Here is a 21698-nt window from a genome sequence, read left to right as displayed (position 1 = left end):
GGAAGTGGCCACTGGAGGTTCTTAGGGGAAGGGAAAGGGAAAAAAATAGATGTAATATGGGAGCATTTTGGGGACATAGCAATTGTCCTGAATAACTTTACAATGACAGATACAGGCCATTATATATCTTGTCATAACTTGCAAAATTGTGCAGGAGAGAGTTTATGTGCCTGGGAATTTCCTCCTGTCAGCCTTCATGTTACTCAAATGTGGCCAGTCTTGAAGCCAAACTCAGCATGTAAATGCAATGCCTTCCCCCCAGTGTGGGACATGACACCCGGGGATGAGCCTCCCTGGCAACGAGGGACCACTATCAACTACCAACTGATGATGCAACTGGAAAATGACCTTATACGGAAGGTTCAACGCGGATCAGCAGAATATCCCTGTCTACATAAAATAACATGACTTTAAAATGCTGTTTGACCTAATGTAAGGGGGAAATGGAAAGGAGAAATGAGTTTATATGGCTACGAGTCTCTAAAAAAGAGTCTGGAGGCTGTCAGAAGGATTGCCCTTTTGCACAACTGAGCAGAGTCTGAGAGACAGATAAAGCAGATACAACCCCCAGGTATTGGTTCCTTTGAGGGCTAAAGAGACCCATGGGAGTTATGGTCATGGCCGATGGGGTTAACTACCAGGTCAGATGGCCCCTCTTTGGAACTGGTGTTTATGTGTGATGAATCTGGACTCAGATGGGATCTCTCTTCATAAGACTTTCATGCTAATGTGCTGGAGGTGCAGTTAGTGTTGGGGTTTAAGATATATTTAGGGGATTTGAATCTCTGGACTGACAATGTGATAGTCAGGTCCTGAGCCTCAACAGACTCCAGCACCTACAATCTGATTTATTGGACTTACCACACTCAGCTAAGATGGAGTTGAAGAAGGACAACCACCACACCATGGAGCCTAGAGTGATTACAACTGAAAGTGGGAGGATTGCATCCAGCATCCATGTGGAATCTGAGCCTCCTCTTGACATAAAGGTGCAATGGACACAACCAATCCAATATCCACATAGAAGAGGTGGCATTGGATTGGGAAAAGTGGACATGGTGGCTGATGGGTATGGGGAAAGGCAGGAAGAGATGAGAGGTGGAGGCGTCTTTGGGACATGGAGCTGCCCTGGATGGTGCTTCAGGGGCAATCACCGGACATTGTAAATCCTCACAGGGCCCACTGGATGGAATGGGGGCGAGTATGGGCCATGATGTGGACCATTGACCATGAGGTGCAGAGGTGCCCAAAGATGTACTTGCCAAATGCAATGGATGTGTCATGATGATGGGAACGAGTGTTGCTGGGGGGGGGGGGGGGAGAGGTGGGGTAGGGGGGTGGGCTTGAATGGGACCTCATATATATTTTTTTAATGTAATATTGTTACAAAGTCAATAAAAAAAAAAGTTACCTTCTCACCCAAAGTCTGCTGCCATGTGTTGATACAAGATGGTTCAGCCTTCCTTCCTCCTTCCTCTTAAGGCTCCATAGTCCCAGCTTCTTCCCATCTCAGCTGTAGGCTGGCATAAGGCTAATCTTTCTCTCCAGGCTCACTTATTTCTGGGTGCAGCTGCTCTGCTCTTTTCAAAGATAAGCTGTAGACTATCAGGCTCACCTCTCTTCCTGGGGCCTCTGCCATGCTTAATGGAGCATTCTCTCTTTCCTCACATATCTGCTTCTCTGTGTTTTATTTCCACATGAAAGTTTGTTTTATCCCCACCAAGGGGGCAGGGACTCAACCCTGCATCCCCTAATGACACGATTGAATCTAATCCTAATATTGATTTAATATAGTCAAAGTAAAACCTCTGAATTTAATATAGTCAAAGGGTAACACTCACAAGGGAACAGACCAGTCTACAAACACAATCCAATATCTATTTTTGGAATTCATAGACAATACCAAACTGCCACACTTAGCAACTTGAAATTTAGAGTTCTTACAGTACAGGTATTGATTCAATAAGGATAGAGTTTTCTAAATGTTTAACAAGGAAAAATCTATTAGATCATAGCTTACATTTTACATGTAAAAATTAAATAAAATCACATTAAAATTTTCTAAAAAATCTGCATATGCAAAACAGGTATTATTTTTTAAAACATAGTCAAAGGCACATTTTAGCTAAAGTCACCTAAACATGGTACTGATCTTTTAGAAGTTTCAATTCTTTTCTTTCCATTTGGGAGGATAGACACTGACCTGGTACAAAGCTTCTGACTTACTACATTAGAGCTCCTTTATTTCCCCTCTCTCACCCCCTTCCCTTTCCCTACTAAAAGTGGAATGTGAGGGCTAAGGGGGAGAAGGTATGTTTGGGGTTGATAAAGATAAAACATCCTAGATTTAACCACTCGCCCAACTTTAAACTTTAGCAAAAATAATGGTTGCATAACTCAGCTGCTCAATTTCAAGTTCGATGTCTACCAAAATGTATCTATGGTTGAGCAATTTTAAATATTTTTACTATCCTGAGAAGCTAATTGTTTAAAGTATTGGGACAATTGACATCTTCCAATTGACATCTATAAGATTAAATTCTGCAGCAAAAACCTCTTTTTCAGGTGTATCTATTATGTACGTGTATACAGGAAAAATAATTCTTCATACAGTTACTTAGTATGAGCAGATGGCTACCATATAGAGTACCTCTGGAGTTTTCACTGATTAATAGTTCTATTTTTTGTTTTTTTTCCAATTTGTAGAGCTGATTTCTTTGAGGAATAACTAAACACACCAACAATGCTTAGCTTTCAAACTTTCACTAATGTTGAAGCTATCTGTAAGCAAAATAAAACATGCCTTATTTAATTGTAACACTTCCCATCATCTTTTAAAATTATCACATCATACGTGAATATGTTGCTGTTAGAACTGTGTTCATATGTGATTTCTTCTATCAGCCCTTTATTCTTCCTAATCATTGCCCATTCTCATACAGAGACTTATGTGTCTTTCCATGGGAAGGAATGGATTGGAAAAATCTTGGGAGGGCTGATAAATATTTTTGTGCTGGTTTCTAAAGTGAAATAAAATGTGGGTTACCAATTGACTGAGATCTAGTAGTATTTAATCTCCAATTTGCATTATAATCTTCTAATAATCTCCATGGCATGGCTGTTCAGAAAGAAAAGAGAAAAATATTTCTGCATTTTCATTCTAAGGGGAGGGATAAAACAAAACAGGGGCTTATGTATGAAGACACCCTCTGTTGTGAGCCAGCCACTTCCCCTAGTTCAGCACAGTTTTTAAGAGACTTTTTATCTGAATTAATTTCTTTCTTTGATATTTTTCTTTCCTTTTTTAGAATATTGTATTTTATCATAAAATGAATACAGGTTCTTTGCAGAAAATATGGGGAAAATGCAGTGAAAAAAAGAAATAATTGTACCACTCATTGGTAACCATTCTTAAAATAAGGGTGGGGGATATTTCTACCCTTGTTTTTCTCTCTTTACATGTATATGCATGTAAATGGTTACAAAACTGAAATTATACTGTAGTATTTGTAGTTTTATATCCTATACTTGAAAACTGTATTTATCATTTTTCTCTTATTACAATGAGCAAAACATGTTTTTTAAATTTATTTTTATCTTTTAATTTTTTTTATTCATTTTGTAAAAATATTACATTCAAAAAATATGAGGTCCCATTCAACCCCACCACCCCCACCCGACCACTCCCCACCAAGCAACACTCTCTCCCATCATCATGAAATATCCATTGCATTTGGTAAGTATATCTCTGGGCATCGCTGCACCTCATGGTCAAAGGTCCACATCATAGCCCATACTCTCCCACGTTCCATCCAGTGGGCCCTGGGAGGATCTACAAAGTCCGGTAACTGTCCCTGAAGCACCACCCAGGACAACTCCAAGTCTCGAAAACGCCTCCACATCTCATCTCTTCCTCCCACTCCCCGCACCCATCAGCCACCATGGCCACTTTTCCCACACCAATGCCACATTTTCTCTGTGGACATTAGATTGGTTGTGTCCATTGCACATCTATGTCAAGAGGAGGCTTAGATTCCACATGGATACTGGATGCAGTCCTCCTGCTTTCAGTTGTAGGCACTCTAAGCTCCATGGTGTGGTGGTTGACATTCTTCAACTCCATGTTAGCTGAGTGGGGTAAGTCCAATAAATCAGAGTGTAGGAGTTGAAGTCTGTTGAGGCTCAGGGCCTGGCTAGCATATTGTCAGTCCAGAGATTCAAATCCCCTAGACATATCTTAAACCCCAGCACCAACTACAATTCCAGTAAAGTAGCATGAAAGCCTTGTGAAAAGAGATCCCATCTGTGTCCAGCTCCATCACACAGAAACACCAGCTCCAAAGAAGGGCCCACTGACATGGCAGTGAACCCCATCTGCCATGACCATAGAACCTGTGGGTCTCTTTAGCCCTCAAAAGAACCAATACCTGGGGTTGTATCTACTTTATCTGTCTCTGAGACTCTGCACAAGTGTGCATAATGGTAATCCTTCTGACATCCTCCAGTCTCTTTTTAAGAGACTCATAGCCATATAAACTCATTTGTCCTTCCCATTTCTCCCTTACTTTAGATCAAACAGCATTTTTAACTCCTATTATTATATGTAGACAGGGATATTCTGCTGATCCGCGTTGAACCTTTAATTCAAGGTCATTTTCTAGTTTCATCTTCAGCTTGTATTTGGTAGTGATCCCTCGGTGCCAGGGAGGCTCATCCCCGGGTGTCATGTCCCACACTGGGGGGAAGGCATTGCATTTACATGCTGAGTTTGGCTTTGAGACTGGCCACATTTGAGTAACATGAAGGCTGTCAGGAGGAAACTCCTAGGCACAGTGCTGCTCTAGGCCTTGTTCCTATTTCAGGCATATAGGCTCACAAGCATAGTCATTAGTATCAGGGGCTCACTGTTGGACCCTCATTCCTTCCTGGTCCTTACCGTTGCACCTGGGGGACTGCCGCTGCTCCCCTAGGGACCACGACAGAGCACCCCCGGCCAGGAACCCAGTACCCACCCAGCTGTTGTTTTTAATTGTTTCCACTATGAGTATATCCAAACATCACCATGCACCCTGGACATATGCCTTGTATAACTCCCTGTCAACCATATATAGCCTGTCAATAACTTCCTATACCAGTATTCCTCCACTGCCATTGTTGAACCACTCTATGATCCAAAACCTCCTAAAAAGTGAAGCCCAATATAATGTCAGGATCCCTTACTAGTAAAATGGAATATAGCGATGGGTTTAAAGGTTAGATATAGAATATGTATTGATTTGGAAAAATTCTACATCCTATCTTTTTTTTTTCTTTTCTCCTAATTATTGAGCTTCTCTTCACAAGAGCCCTAGATCACAGTAATTCATATATACAATATACAGTACTCCCACACATCCACCATAAAACCTTTACCCTTCCACAGCGATATTCTTATAACTTATTCATATCATATTTACTTAAACTGATGTACAGATTCTGAGACAATAACTTTCAAACAAGGTGACATCTGTGCTTACATTGTGGTCCATACTTTTGGATATACAGTTTTCTAAATTTTTAGTTATCCTATGTTTTACATTATGGTTTAAATTATTAGTCTGTCGTCCCCTATATGTTTTGGTGTAATATTACATGTTTTCTATCCATCCTTGTGTACTCTCATGAAACTCTTCTCTTACCTCCACATTTACCTTGGTTCCATCCATTCAACATCCATTTTCCCCTCCCCTTGGGGCCCACAGCGACAGCCAATCTCCATTTCCTGAGGAGCCACGTCCAGAGATACTTGCAACAGTGTTGAGGGCCTGGCTTACTCAACTGCCCTAATGCCCTAGGAGCCACCCTTTCTCTCGAGAGATAAAGTTCCCTCTATTTGATGGCATTAGTCCTCCCCAGGATGTGGGTCCACTCCCACTCTCACTGGGTCTCTACCCAATGGAACAACCCACCCTGGCAAAATTAGCATTCAGACATTCCCCAGGAGTCCATCCCGCATCAGACCATCCCCTCCAAGCATCCTAAACAGGTAACCCTCCTAATTATATTTGATACCATTTTCTCAGCATTTTACTCTTAACCAACACCTGACACTCTCCTATGTTCATATGTTGCCCCTCCCTCCTCCTAATTTTTGGGCAGTATTACTCATCTGCCCATCCCCAGCCCCCCTCAAACCCGCAAATCCCCACCCAAAGGCAACCCCTTGCCCCCATTTTATCTCTTCTTTGTACTCATACTTACCGCCAGCTCATCATAGATTCCATCCCTGCAGATGTTGGCGCACATCTTTCCTCCACGCCCGATTTCCTGTAAGCCTATCTTCCAGTCTCTAGCTCTCTGAGGCACCTTGCTTATTTCATATCATTGAGGTCATGTAGTATTTGTCCTTCAATGCCTGGGTTGCTTCACTCAACACAAGGTTCTCAAAATTCATCCATGTTTGATTCACGTGTGTTTGTAGTGTATTTATTCTTACAGCCGAGTAGTATTCCATTGTGTGTATTTACCACATTTTATTGATCCATTCATCTGTTGATGGGCATTTGGGTTGATTCCAACTTTTGGAGATTGTGATCAATGCTGCTATGAACATTGGTGTACATATATCGGTTTGTGTCCTTGTTTTCAGTTCTGTTGGGTATATACCTAGCAGTGGTATTGCTGGGTCATATGTCAAATCTATGGTTAGTTTTTTGAGAAACCGCCAAACTGTCCTCCAGAATGGTTGGATCCTACTGCATTCCCACCAGCAGTGGATGAGTGTTCCCCTTTCTTCAAATCCTCTCCAGCATTTGTATTCTTCCATTTTTTTTCATAGCTGCCAATCTTATGGGAGTAAGAGGGTATCTCATTGTAGTTTTGATTTGCATTTCCCTGATAGCTAGAGATTTGGAGCATTTTTTCATGTGCTTTTTAGCCATTTGTATTTCTTCTTTGGAGAAGTGTCTGTTTAAATCTTTTTCCCATTTTTTAAATGGGTTGTTTATCTTTTTATTTTCAAGATATATGAGGACTTTATATATATAAATTATAAGTCTCTTATCAGATATATGGTTGCCAAATATTTTTTACCATTGTGTAGGGTCCTTTTTTACTTTCCTGACAAAAATCCTTTGAGGTGCAGAAGGCTTTAATTTTGAGGAAGTCCCATTTATCTATTAGTTCTTTTGCTACTCATGCTTTTGGTGTGATATTCATGAAGCCATTTCCTATTACAAGGTCCTGTAGATGTTTCCCTACACTGCTTTCTACGGTCTTTATGGTCTTGGCACTTATATTTAGGTCTTTGATCCATCTTGAGTTGATCTTTGTATAAGGTGTGAGATGGTAATCCTCTTTCATTCTTCTACATATGGCTATCCAGTTCTCCAGGCACCATTTGTTGAATAGGCCATTCTCTCCCAGTTGAGAGGGTTTGGTGGCTTTATCGAATATTATATGGCTATATATATGAGGTTCTATATCAGAACTTTCAATTCGATTCCATTGGTCTGTGTGTCTCTCCTTATGCCAATACCATGCTGTTTTCACTACTGTAGGTTTGTAGTATGTTTTGAAGTCAGGTAGTGTGATTCCTCCAATTTCGTTTTTCTTTTTCAATATGTCTATGGCTATTCGGGACCTCTTTCCTTTCCAAATAAATTTCATAGTTAGTTTTTCTAATTCCTTAAAGAAGGCTGTGTTGATTTTTATTGGGATTGTATTGAATGTGTAGATCAGTTTCGGTAGGATATACATCTTAATAATATTTAGTCTTCCTATCCATGAACAAGGAATATTCTTCCATTTATTTAGGTCTTCTTTGATTTCCTTGAACAGTCTTGTATAGTTCTAAGTGTATAATTTTCTTACATCTTTAGTTAAATTTATTCCTAAATATTTGATTTTTTAAATTTACTATTGTAAATGGTATTTGTTTCTAGATTTCCTCCTGATCTTGCTCATTATTGGTGTACAGAAATGCTACTGGATCTTGCACATTGATCTCATAACCTGCGACTTTACTGAACTCATTTATGGGTTCTAGAAGCTTTCTGGTAGACCTTTCAGGGTTTTCTATGTATAGGGTCATGTCTTCTGCAAATAATGAAATTTTGATTTCTTCCTTTCCAATTTGAATGACTTTTATATCTGGTTCTTGCCTCAGTGCTCGAGCAAGTACTTTGAAGACAATGTTAAATAGAAGGGGAGACAATGGGCATCCTTGTCTTGTTCTTGACTTTAGACGGAAGGATTTTAGGATTTCTCCATTGTAAACAATGTTGACTGTAGGTTTTTTGTATATGCTTTTTATCATGTCCAAAAAATTTCCTTGTATTCCAATCTTTTGGAGTGTTTTAATCAAGAAAGTGTGCTGTATTTTGTCAAATGCTTTTTCTGCATCTATAGATATAATCATGTGATTTTTTTCCTTTAATCTGTTTATATGGTGTATTACATTGATTGATTTTCTTATGTTGAACCATCCTTGCGTATCCAGAATAAATCCCACTTGGTCGTAGTGTATAATTTGTTTAATGTGTTGTTGAATATGATTAGCAAGTATTTTGTTAAATATTTTTGCATCTAGGTTCATTAGAGAAATTGGTCTGTAATTTTCCTTTCTTGTGGTGTCTTTGTTTGGCTTTGGTACTAGGGTAATGTTGGCATCATAGAAGGAGTTAGGCAATATTCCTTCTGTTTCGATTTTTTGGAATAATTGCAGCAGGATTGCTGTTAGTTCTTTCCAGAATATTTTGTAGAATTCACGTGTGAAGTCATCTGGCCTGGGCCTCTTCTTAGTTGGGAGGTTTTTAATGACTGATTCTATGTCTTTACTTGTGATTGGTTTGTTGAGATCATCAATTTCTTCTTTTGTCAATATGGGCTGCTTATGTGTTGCTAGGAATTTGTCCATTTCCTCTGAATTGTCATTTTTGTTGGAATATAGTTTTTCAAAGTATCCTCTTATGATAGTCTTTATTTCTGTGGGGTCCGTGGTGATATCTCCTTTCTCATTTCTTATTTTGTGTATTTGCATCTTCTCTCTTTTTTTCTTTGCTAGTCTCGCCAAAGGTTTGTCAATTTTGTTGATCTTCTCAAAAAACCAGCTCTTGGTCTTGTTTATCTTTTCAAGTGCTTTCTTATTTTCTATTTCATTTAGTTGTGCTCTTATCTTTGTTATTTCCTTCCTTCTTCTTCCTGTTGGGTTACTTTGTTGTTGTTTTTCTAATTCCTCCAAATGTGCAGTTAGTTCTTCAATTTTTGCTCTTTCTTCTTTTTTGATATATGAATTTATGGCTATAAATTTCCCTCTCAGTACTGCCTTTGCTGCATCCCATAAATTTTGATATGTTGTGTTATCATTTTCATTTGTTTCAAGGTAGTCGTTGATTTCTTTTGAGATTTCCTCTTTGACCCACTGTTTTTCTAAGAGTGTGCTGTTTAGTTTCCAAATCATGGTGTGAAATCTGGCCTCTGACCCTTGCAAATTTCCAGCTTCACTCCACTGTGGTCAGAGATATTATTTTGTATGAATTTGATCTTTCTGAATTCATTAAGCCTTTCTTTGTGGCCTAGCATATAGTCTATCTTGGAGAATGATCCATGTGCGCTTGAGAAAAATGTATATCCTGGTGTGTTTGGGTGTTATGATCTATATATGTCTATTAGATCCAGCTCCTCTAATATACTGTTCAAATGCTTTGTTTATTTAGTGATTCTCTTTTGAGATGTTCTGTCCAGAGTTGATAGTGGTGTATTAAAATCCCCCACTATAATTGTAGATGCATCTATTCTTTCACTTAGTTTTTCCAGCGTTTGCCTCACGTACTTAGAGGCGCCCTTGTTAGGAGCATAAATATTTATGGTTGTTTGATCTTGACAGATTTTCCCATTTACTAAAATGTAGTATCCTTCTTTGTCTCTCACAATTGTTTTGCATTTAAAGTCTATTTTGTCTGATATTAATATAGCTACTCCTGCCTTTTTTGGTTATTGTTTGCTTGTGTGATTGTTTTCCAGCCATTCACTTTCAACCTCCATGAGTCTCTGGGTCTAAGATGTGTCTGTTATAGACAGCATATAGATGGGTCATATTTCCTTATCCAATGTCCCAGTCTGAATCTTTTGATGGGTGAGTTTAATCCATTGACATTCAGTGTTATTACTTTCAAGGAATTATTTGTGTTAGCCATATTTTTATTGGAGTTGTGTTTGTCATATTTTGTTTGCTTTTTTTTCCCTTCTCTTTTTGTCTTTTTTGTTCCTCTTACACTGTCCTCCAATTCTGCCTGTCCTAGTTTTTCCTTTCTTCCTGCAGAACCCCCTTTAGAATTTCTTGAAGGGTTGGTTTCTTGTTCGCATACTCTTTCAGTTTCTGTTTATCTGCGAATATTTTGAACTCTCCATCATTTTTGAATGCTACTTTAGCTGGATAGAGTATTCTTGGTTGGAAATTTTTTTTCCTTTAGTACCTTGGCTATATGATACCATTGCCTTCTTGCCTCCATGGTTTCAGATGAGAAATCGGCACTTCATCTTATGGAGCTTCCCTTGTATGTGATGGTTTTCTTTTCTCTTGCTGCTTTTAGAATTTTCTCTTTGTCTTGAGTGTTGGATAATTTGACAAGTATATGTCTTGGGGTGGGCCTGTTGGGGTTTATGACAATTGGAGTGCGTTGTGCTTCTTGGATATGTACATCTGTCTCTTCCTGTAGATTTGGGAAGTTTTCAGCCATTATTTCCTGCAACACTCCTTCTGACCCCTTTCCCTTCTCTTCTCCTTCTGGAATGGCTATGATACTTATGTTTAAGTGTTTTGCATTATCATTCAGGTCCCTAAGTCCTAGCTGGATTTTTTCTATCTTTTTATTGACCACTTCTACTATCTATTCATTTTCTGATGTACTGTCTTCCACATCACTAATTCTCTGCTCTGCCTCTTCTAGTCTGTTGACATTTGCTGCAAGTGTATTTTTGATTTCTTGAACTGTGATGTTCATTCCCATCATATCTGTTATCTTTTTGCGTATGTCTGCAATTTCCCCTCCAAGTGTTGTCTTCATGTTGTTAACCTCTTCCTTTACTTCATCAAATTTGTCAATGATAAATGTTCTGAGATCTTTCATTTCTTGTGCAAAGTTCTGCTCCCCTTCCTGGTTTTTAGTTTGTTCCTTGGATTCAGCCATGTTTTCCTGATTACTGGTTTGGTTTGTAGATTTTTTTTGCTGTCTGGTCATCATTTTATCTTGACGGGTTTAATCAGTTCCTTAGCTTCTTTGTCTAATCTTGGGGATTAATTAGCTGTTGTTTTTGCGTAAGTGTTATATCTTCTCTTTGTCCCTTTGTTCTTCTTATTCCAATTTCTTATTGCTGGTTGAGTTCACTTTAAAGGAAAGTATTAGGGCCAGGGAAAGGCAATTGTGTAAGCAAGGAAAAAGTGTAAAGTAGTATTGGTGATAAATGTTAACAGAGCAACAATATGAGATCTGGGAGGATGGATATTAGATTCACGTAAGTTGTGTAGAGTTATAGCAGTAGGTATAGTACATATAATGAGGTAGTCGACTGAATATGGGAGGAATATGGTGTGAATTAAAAAGCTAGTATTTTCATGAGAGAGGGATAGAGAAAAGAAAGGTAGTAGTTTCAAGAGTGCATAACAGACAGAAAACAAAACAAAGGTATTAGAAATTAAGAGTTAGACACTTTGTGGATCAAAGAAAGGGAGGTGGAATATAGGAGAGACAATAGATGATGGAGGATATCAAGATGTAGGGGAAAGGGGATAGTGTAGGTAGCCAAAATCAATTCACACAGAAATGAGGCAGTGGAGGATGAGAAAACCGAGCAAATGTGAGGTGTTCCCTGCAGCACCTATTGTATAATTAAGATAAAATAAAATAAGAAGAAAATGAAGGACAAGAGAGAGAAAAAAAAACAGAAAAAAAAGAGAAGAAAAGAAGTAAGAAAAAGGGGTTGGGTAAAGGGCGGGTAACAGGTAGGGGAAAGAAAAAAAAAGATATACACCAACCACAACAGGAACACTACCACCAACAACAAAAAACCCTAAATAACTGAAAAAGAAAAAAAAAGACTTTGGGGGATATGCTGGGAGCAAAGTCTAGGGGATAATGCAATGTTAGCAATCAGGACATTAAAAAAAGTAAAAAAATAAGATAAAATGAAAATAAAAGCAAAACAAAATCAAACAAAAAAGAAAAAATGCAAACGTTGAGGGCTAGGGCATTCAAGGACCTCAGATGGACCTCAGGGCGTGATGGATTCAGGGATGGAAAGTCTGAGATATTGAAGACTCAAGAGGTGTGAGTCTCTGGGGTGTGGACCACCAGGGTTTAGGGGACTCAGACCTGGCAACCTCAAATCTGGTCAATAGGGAGACTGGGAGAACCACAGTGTAACACAGCCTTCAGGGATCCCCGCAGTTGGGTGCCAGCCCTATGGGAGAAGTCAGATCCGCAAACTCTATCTTATTTCTGAACCCCGCAATTCACACTCGCTCACTGGGGTCTATTCTGTGGATGTATCATCAATTCGGCTTCAGGACAGCTCCCACCCTGTAAGCCCCCAGAATGGCCACCTGAGGGTGTCTCTACACTGCAGCCAATTTAATGACACAAATCAGAAGCCAGGCCCAGGGGTGGGGCTCCAGCCAGAAACGCAGACAACAGAGTCCAAAACCGGAATTCCCAAGCTTCGCAAAATATTCCCCAATCGGCTTCCAGACATGTACCCCCCTTGCCACACCCTGTAACAACCTCCCGATTACATCCCTTTATTGCCAGCAATCTAATTCCGCTGCAGATCGGCAGCCAGGCTTGTGGGGGCGGGGCTCCAGGCGGAAGTGCTATTACTTGTGTCTGCAATCAAAAATTCCCTGCTTCTCAACAAAACCTCGCTTGTCTCCCCAAATCAGTCTGCAAAGGCGTCCCTTCCTGTCAACCCCCTACCAGCCCGCCCAGGGCTCTCGAATTCCCCAGTACCACAGAGCCTCCAAAAAGTGTGGCCGCAGCGCCAGTTCCGCGGCTCCACCCCCCCCCCCAGGAGGGAGCGTCCTGCACGCAGATCTCACCTCCATGAAATAGTTTCAATTATATCTTATAGACTAATCCTCTCCATTACCTTCCCACCAAATCGATGTCCAGACACTTCCTGCCCTGCAAAAATCCCAAAACAGTCTGGTCCTGGAGAACCTGCAATGCTGCCCAGCCGCTTCTTTGCAGGAGAGACCGTCAAATAAGCTCACTCAGCCACCATCTTGCCCCCCAAATTCAGCAATACATGTTAATTGTAGAAATAGCTAATTACAAGTAAGCAAAATAAAAATATGACTAACCAAAAATAATTAAAAATACAATAAATAAGATGTGGTATATACATACAATTGAATATTCAGCCATAAAATGGAAGAAATACACAGCCTACAACATGAATGAACCTTGAAAACACTATGCTAAATTAAATAAATGAGACACAAAGGAAAAATAATGTGTGATTCTATTTATATGAAATATTCAGAATATGGAAACTCAGAAAATAGATTAAAGATTACAAAGGGCTTTGGAAAGACAGAATGGAAGTTATTGCTTGATGGATTCATGGTTTCTGTTATGAATGATGAAAATGTTTTGGTTTAGATACTGTTCATAGTAGCACAATATTGTAAATGTAATTAATGGCACTGAATTGTACACTTGAAAGTCGTTTAAATGGGAAATTTTGTTATATATTTATTTCCTCTTTAAAAAGTATAAAAATGTAATCTGAAAATGCAAAAGGACTAGATTAAATTACTATAATTTTCAGATACTCTTCACCTATTATCTGTTAACTTGCATTTATTTCCACTGCTCTTTATAATTAAGTGTTGGAAAGTTTCTTTCCTTGGTGATTTGTAAAGTTTTAATTCAATATAAAGTTTGATCCTCTTCAATTAAACCATCAGTTATATACATAAGAAACAAATAACCAAAATGAAGAGTAATACAAACCACATTTCAAATTTGATCCTGGCATAATGATGCTAACAGACGGGGGGAAAATACTACCAGTCTTTTTTCCCCTATGAAAACTTACTGTTTATTTTCTCTTACAAAATTAAGATCACATTGTACCAAAGTAGTAGTTTTTTTAAACTTCTGTTTCACTTTGTAGTATATCATGAACATTTTCCTTGTTACTAAACTGTTCTTTTACCTCATTTTTAGTGGCTTCATAAAATTTTCTTTTAGTGGTAGGTACTGAATTATTTTTAAAATTTTCCATTTTGAATTATATAGATTGTTTCCAATTGCTTCCCTATTATAAGCAGCACAGTGGTCACCATCCTCATATTTGACACATCCATATTTCCTTAGGATAGACATATTGCCAGAAGTGGAATTGCTCATTAAAGCATTATGCAGTGAATTTGCCATTTGTGCTTTTCTCAATAGAGAATTTATTTAAGTGATCTTGAGTAAAGCATTCTCAATAAATAAAATTTTGTGTAATACAAAATGAAATCATTTTTTTTCTTTTCATAGAAGAGTCCAGTGAAGTTGTTTCAAGTGAGGCAAGGGTACATAAAGAGGAGAACCACCATGCAATATCCACAGAAAATGTGGTATGTACATTTTGAAATTCTTCTCTCATGACATGATGGATTTCAGGGACATGTTCCCAGTTGGTGAGAATATCAGCATTGTCAGAATAAAAGCCATTTCACAAACCAAAACAGAGCTGTTAGTCATGAAATTGTATATCTTTGAGGGATTATTAAATAAATTTTAAAATGTTGTCATTTGAACTTCAAAATGTTTACTGAGGGGTTTCACAAATATTAATACCTAATGCTTAGTGTGTGTATGACATTTTAGATGATAAGTTATTTTTTTCAACACCCTTACAATTGCAAATTTCTTCTCATTGTACAGAAGGCAGAATTAGAACTGAGTTTAGCCTGGGGTCATGAAAGAAGCCTTTCTTAGTTCTGGGACTTGTATCCAAAGATTTCCAATTCCTTTTAATAATACCTATCTATATTGTGTTTGGAATCTTTTCTTCTTTTAGTTAAATTGAACTCTTTTAGTCATCTTTAAAATTGCAAGGAAATTGTAAGGAATTGTAAGGAAATATTAGGAGGCTGAATAACAAGCAGAGACAATCTCTGTGTGATTAGTCTGGGCTTGATGAAGATATTATGAATGTATAGAGGATATTCTGTAAGCAGCTGTTTTAAAAGCATCTGTTTATATTCTGAACTCATCAAGTAATGAAGAAATCAAGATGGTATTAAACTCAAGTCATGTATAAATGGAAATGCCATTGTGCTTGTTTTCAGTTTTGAATTAGTATATTTTACTTGATTGCAACCTTTAAAAATAGCCCTTATAAGGTTTTTTTTTCTGTTACAAAATGGCTGTGATTTCAAGATTTATCCTAGCTTCCATTACAAGCATTACACATTTGACATTATGATCCTGCCACATCTCCTTAAAAAAGTTGAGAACATAGAATATAGTTTTGATCTTTTTTGTTAAACATCAACAATATATCACAGTGTTTTTCACATGAAGAATGTAGTTTAGGAATGCATTGGTTAATTTGTGTCTTGGTTTTAGTTGTTTTTTGGCCCTTCTAACACTATATTCAACAAGCATTTAAGGAAACAAACTTTTATTTTGAGGAAAAATCATGTTTTCTTCAGGTAGCTAGAAATGATTGTTTTCTACCATTAAGAATTGTGCTGATAGCCTTAAATTCCACCAAGTAATAATATCCCTCTGTTATAAATCTACATTATACTGTGCAAGGTATATACAATTATTTACAAACTGAATATCTTTTCCTCTACATTCTCATTTTTAGCCTGACTTTTTCTGCATTGAATCTCTCATGCAGTAGGCATTTGAAGTTAATGAATTACATCATGACTAAGGATGACTCGCATTCACTTAGACACCTAATTTTTCAAAACCAAATGACTTTTTTCTCAAATGGTTGCTTTATGCTTTTTATTTCAAAGGTATGAGAATGAATTATGAAATAATTGTTTTCAAGTTCTTTTTTCTCTCTCATTCTGTTTTGACCTATTTGCAAGTTGATGAAATTGCCTCTGAAATACCATCAACATTTTTTTCTGCATTCTATAAGCTTTTAAGATATTTTCTCAGTTTCCCAGACTGTTAAAACAGATATCACACAAAGGGATGGGTTAACAACAGGTTATAGACTCCTGGTTTCAGACAGTAGAAGGCTTGCTCTTTCTGGGGATTGAAAGTTACTGGCTAACCTGCAATCCATGGGTTCTTTTGTTTTCTCATCACATGAGATGTTCTCTCTTTATCTTCTGGTTCCATTGAATTCCCGCCTCTGATCGAGAGCATTTGATGTAAATAGAAAAAGACCTTGAATAAAAGGGTCAACTCAGACCAGCAGAGTATCTCAGCATACATGTAATATCAGGAGTTAAAAACTGCTTTATGACTTTGGGTAAAAGGGGGAAATGGAAAGGATAAATGAGTTTATATGGCTATGAGTCTCCAAAAAAAGAGTCAGGAGATCATCAGAGGGGTAATGCTTATGCACACCTCAGCAGGGTCCCAGAGACAGTCAAAGTAGATAGAAACACAGGTACTGGTTCTCCGGAGGGCTACAGAGACCCACAGGTACTATTATCATGGCAGATGGCTCTGGAGTTCAGTACCAAGTCAGTTGGCCCTACTTTGGAGTTTGTGTTCCTGAGTGTGATGGAGCTGGACTCAGATATGACCTTTCTACACAGACCTCTTCTGTTACTTTAACCAGAGCTGTGATTGGTATTGGGATTGATGTATACTCAGGAGACCTGAATCTCTGGACTGTCCATGTGACAGCCAGGCCCTGAGCCTCAGCAGACTTGTAAATCTTACAATTTGGTTTATTGGACTTACCCTAGCCAGCTAACAAGGAGGTGAAGAAGGTCAACCACCACACCAGGGAGCCAAGAGTGCCTACAACGGAAAGCAGGAGAATTGCATCCAGAATCCATGTGGAATCTAAGCCCCCTCTTGATGTAAATGTGGAGTGGGCATAACCATCCCAGGGTCCACAGGATGGAGGAATAGAGTATGGATTAGAGTGGACTTACTGATATTCTACTATGGAACTGTTGTGATTAGTAATGGAAGAAATTGTAACATTGATGCATTGATGGAAAGAAAGTGGTCATGATAGCTGCTGAGGGTAGGAAGAGAAGAGATATGATGTGGGGGCATTTTCAGGACTTGGAGTTCTCCTAGATTGTACTGCAGGGACAAACGCTGGACATTGTATGTCCTGCCATGGCCCACTGGGCGGACTGGGGGAGAGTGTAAACTACAATGTAAACCACTATCCATGTAGTGCAGCAGTGCTCCAAAATGTATTCACCAAATGCAATGAATGTGCCATGATGATTAAAAAAATAAAAGAGCTACTGATTGATTTTTGGATGGAAAACCCAAAATATTCAAAGATTGGTTTCTGCTTGTAATTTTTGAATGTCCCAATTATTCATGGATGACAAATCAATTCACATATAAGAATTATTTAGGGAAGCAGTTCTGACTCAATTGATAGAGCATCCGCCTACCATACAGAGGGCCCAGGTTTCGATACCCAGGGCCTCCTGACCAGTGTGGTCAGCTGGCCCACACACAGTGCTGCCACATGGAAGGAGTGCCATGCCACACAGTGGTGCTCCCCATGTAGGAGTGCCCCCCACACAAGGATGTGCCCTGCAAGGGGAGCCACCCCATGTGAAAAAAAGTGCAGCCCTCCCAGAAGTGGTGCCACACACAGGGAGAGCTGACACAGCAAGATGAGGCAACAAAAAAAGTGACATAGTTTCCCGGTGCCACATGACAAGAATGCAAGTGGACACAGAAGACAACACAGTGAATGGACACAGAGAGCAAGACAATGGGGGGAAGGGGGGAGAAATAGATAAAATAAATGTTTAAAAAAATACTTACTTATATGATCAAATCTATACAGTTGCTGTGGTGCTTCCTCCCTGAGTTGCCTAGCTCCCTTTTCCCAGAACCAATCAAAATAGGCAAACAATCTAAAACAAAAACTTACTAACATATATGAGGTACAGTGAGAACTGTAATTACCACAAGTTTATGGTAACTATAATAGAAAACAAAGCATTATATTCATTTCTAGGCAGCTGTAGAAAGAAGAGTCATTACAGCTCTCCTGACTGAGATGGCTGCAGGTCACAAACTGTGAAATGATATTGTATCCTTGTAGGCAGTATATCAAATAAAATCTTTCTAAGTTTGCTTGTGCCTTTTAATCACTGCTTTTATTGCTGCATAGGAAGCCTGATTTTAAATTCTGCCTGAAACATGTAGCTACTAATGTGCTTTTTATGCTATTAAACGATTCCTTAGTGACTAAATCTAGGTTAGCTTTTCTCTTTTTAAAATTTTCTTTTGATTTGGCAATGTTTAAATGTTTCAAGTTTTTTTAAACTGTGTTTTTTCATATGCAAAAAAAAATTAGTGATGATTTTGCATATGTTTTTTGTTTGTGTTAGCTTTTTTAAGGAAAAAAAAGATTATCTAATTAATTAACTTGTCTTGCCACCATGGTGAAAGTTTATTGGTCATTCTTTTTTTAACTTTTTACTTTGCAAAAATTTCAAATGTACAGGACAGTTACAAAATAATATAAAACCAATAGAGAAGCTCAATATACTACCTACACAGATACCAAGATTTACCAGCTTTTAATATTTTGCCACATTTGTTAAATCATTCTATCTACCTACCTACCTATTTTTAAACATTTGAGAATAGTGACATACATCATCCTCCTTGAAAACTTAATACTTCTCTTATCACACTTTCTCTAGGTTCTTGACTAAGCTGCAAGACATGAACTTCAAGGGCACATTGGATTAGTTAGTCCAGTAATTTATTAAGGAATGGTGAGAAGAGAAATGGGATAAAGTAACAGATAATAGGGCCCAGGATGAATGATAAAGAGGTCTGACTTACAGAATACAATTCCCCAGTATAGATTATAAATCCTCAAGTTTACTTGCATAGTGATGCAGGTGGGGACAAAGAAGTTCAGAATAGGGCATGAACAGGCACAGAGACAGGCACCAGGATAGGCACCAGGACAGGTCAAAGGCAAGAGAGAGCAAAAGGCCTTTGCACTTGCTTTTAAACCATTAATTGTTCTGCCCCTTTGCTAATGGGAAGGGAGAAGTTTCAGCTTGATTGATTGAACCCTCTCATCAATCCCCCAGGAGGGCTCAATGATAAGGTCCCTGGAGAATATCCAGGGCTTTTCCTGGCTTCCAGAGGAAATCTCATTCTAAATGGCAGAATCTTGTGAGGGTCTTCCAGCAGCCATCTTGGGGTTATTGATGCCCATGTGGACATTTTGCCAGGCTCCAGATCCATCTATGGATTTCCTATTTTGCTAGCCTGCTTCTTTCCCCCCTCAGAGAGTTTACATCTTTAGTCTTAAAGGGATGCTGAAGAATGATGGTCTTTCTTAAGTTATTACTTCCTACTGGTTAGGGACAGTAGGCCCTACTTTAAAAAGTCTAAAACCCTCTGGCTATTCTATCTCAGTTGAAGGAAGAGAGATCTGTCAGCCTGGGTGAAACTGGACGAAGTCCCTTATGGCTAAAAAAAAATGTTGATTCTGTAAGAAATAAACTTGATTTGAATTTTAATTAGAATTTTGGTCCCACTAAGAGGATACTGGACCACAGAAGTAAAAAAGACAATGTGCCTGCAAAGGCTGCATATTCATGAAGTTGGTAGATAACAACATTCTTCCTTGAGTTATTTTATATTGTTGGTTAACTCTAGGGAGAGATTGCAATAGACAACAGGATCAGGTATAAATTGTCAATCCCAGTTCCTATGGTAGAGGAGAAGAAAGAAAAAGGCATTGGCCTTTTAGTTATAATATAGGGGGAAATTACAGGAAGTGAAATCAGATAAGACTTCTTAAGGGTGTCTGGTTTGCCCTCCCCCTAGCAATAAGCATTCAGGCTAGAGTTAAAGGGAATAATTGGCTTTGACACAGACAATATTTAACTTTGTATCTCGAAGAGGTATTTCAAGCTGCCCAATGACTGGCACTAATGTATTCCTTCAGGTGTTTCTGGTCAGCTGGCACTTCCTTGGGCACTTGGAGATTACTACACCAAGCTGGAAATTCCTTTAACTTTCATAGCTGTGGGAGTGATCAGAACTCCAGGATAAAGTTCCTTTCACTTTGGCTCTAATTGACAGTGAAACTTGATTTCTTGCCAAGTTTTGATCAAAACATGTTTTCCCGGTCCTGAGTGAAGAAAGGTTTTCCATGGATCATCTAAAAAGACTAAGTTGAAGTGGGTCCTAACCACCTCATTTGCTGTTTCCTTTCTGGCGGGAAACGTTTAGCCCTGGCAGGATGATGTGTTCATTTGCCAGTCCTCCCCAGGATAGATTCTGGAATCCTTATCTCTCAGAAGACACTCCTACTGAGAGTTTACTGATGGGCTAGCAACCATGCTCATTATTCTAGGAATAATGTACAAGCAATTTATAGTTGACTGACCTGGCAATCCAGAGCCCAATTCTGAATAAAACATTTACCACTCCAAATAATTTGGAGCTGATGCTGCAGTCTCAGTATCCGAAGAATGCAATCCAGAGCCCTGCTGATTCCTGTTGCTGACCTAGGTCTTGAGGGATGCCTGAAAAATCCAAAGTTCAGACCGAAGCACCCAAGAGAGATTGGTTGAAGACATTAGGAGCAGTTACCACAAATCAAAGCACATGAATGAAATCTCAGGGGATATTTTGCTGCCCTCTGAATGGAAGGGCCCAAAGTATGGGTGCTGTTCAGAGTTTACTGTTCTGGTTCTCAACACCCCTACATTCCAGGATTCCAGGGTCTGCAGTTGACTGCACTGTTACCTAAACAGAAGCTCCTGAGATTAATTGTAGGGAACATTTGGCTGCTCTCTGAATTGAAGTGCCCAAGGCCTCAAGTCTTAGGAGACATTCAGAGTTACTTCTCTGGTTTACACAACCCTGGGAATCCCAGAGATCCTGCCACCAGGTGTTTCTAGGGCCATTCTGGACTTGAAAGACAGACCAAATAGAACAGATTGCTTCCAAGCAGAACATTGCTCCTTCTTGGAGAAGGGGCAGAAAAAACCTCTTCCTCTTCTTACAGAGGTGCTTTTCTGTCTGGTAGTTTTCCAGTTAGACCAGTCATCAAAAAGCCATTAAGTGATTAGAGATCAATTGTTCTATAATAGCTAATAGGCTAATATGTGTTGGGGACCTGAGGTAATAACTTCCTCACTAGCAAAGGCATTGTCAGTCTTACAGTTTTTAAGACATTCTATAGCATTTTAACACAAACCTGTAATGAGAAATTTAATAGTAGGAAGTAGGAAGTAAAACATGGGTAAAGGTTCATTATGAAGGGAGCTATGACCTGTGACCCCTCTGGGAGAGGACCTCCCATGGCATCCATTTTGGCCCTACCCACTGCCACCCTCCCACCCCATCCCAGACCAGATAGCCAGGTGTGGTTTAGAAGAAGGTAGGTCTGCAAAGGTATAGACCCATGGGAAGGTGCAAGCCCCTGGCTATCCATCATTACCATGCTGTTGCTGAGGAGAGAGTGTGGGAGAAGGCAATGGCAGCCAGTCTTGGGGAAAAAGC

General features: G+C 39.0%; 1 protein-coding gene across 2 annotated transcripts in view; it reads left to right on the top strand.

The window, feature by feature from the left end:
* The window catches only part of HDX (highly divergent homeobox), a 352007-nt gene that overhangs the window by 257013 nt on the left and 73296 nt on the right, over window positions 1-21698 (top strand). For both annotated transcript variants that reach the window (XM_012519830.3, XM_058292275.1), the window contains one exon: window positions 14526-14605. In XM_012519830.3, the coding sequence (XP_012375284.1) occupies window positions 14526-14605 (80 nt within the window). The remainder of the gene's footprint in view (window positions 1-14525; window positions 14606-21698) is intronic.

The sequence above is a fragment of the Dasypus novemcinctus genome, chromosome X, assembly GCF_030445035.2.
Source record: "Dasypus novemcinctus isolate mDasNov1 chromosome X, mDasNov1.1.hap2, whole genome shotgun sequence".
Lineage (NCBI taxonomy): Eukaryota > Metazoa > Chordata > Mammalia > Cingulata > Dasypodidae > Dasypus > Dasypus novemcinctus.
The sequence above is the reverse complement of the archived record's forward strand: the minus strand, read 5'-3'. Positions and strand labels throughout refer to the sequence as shown.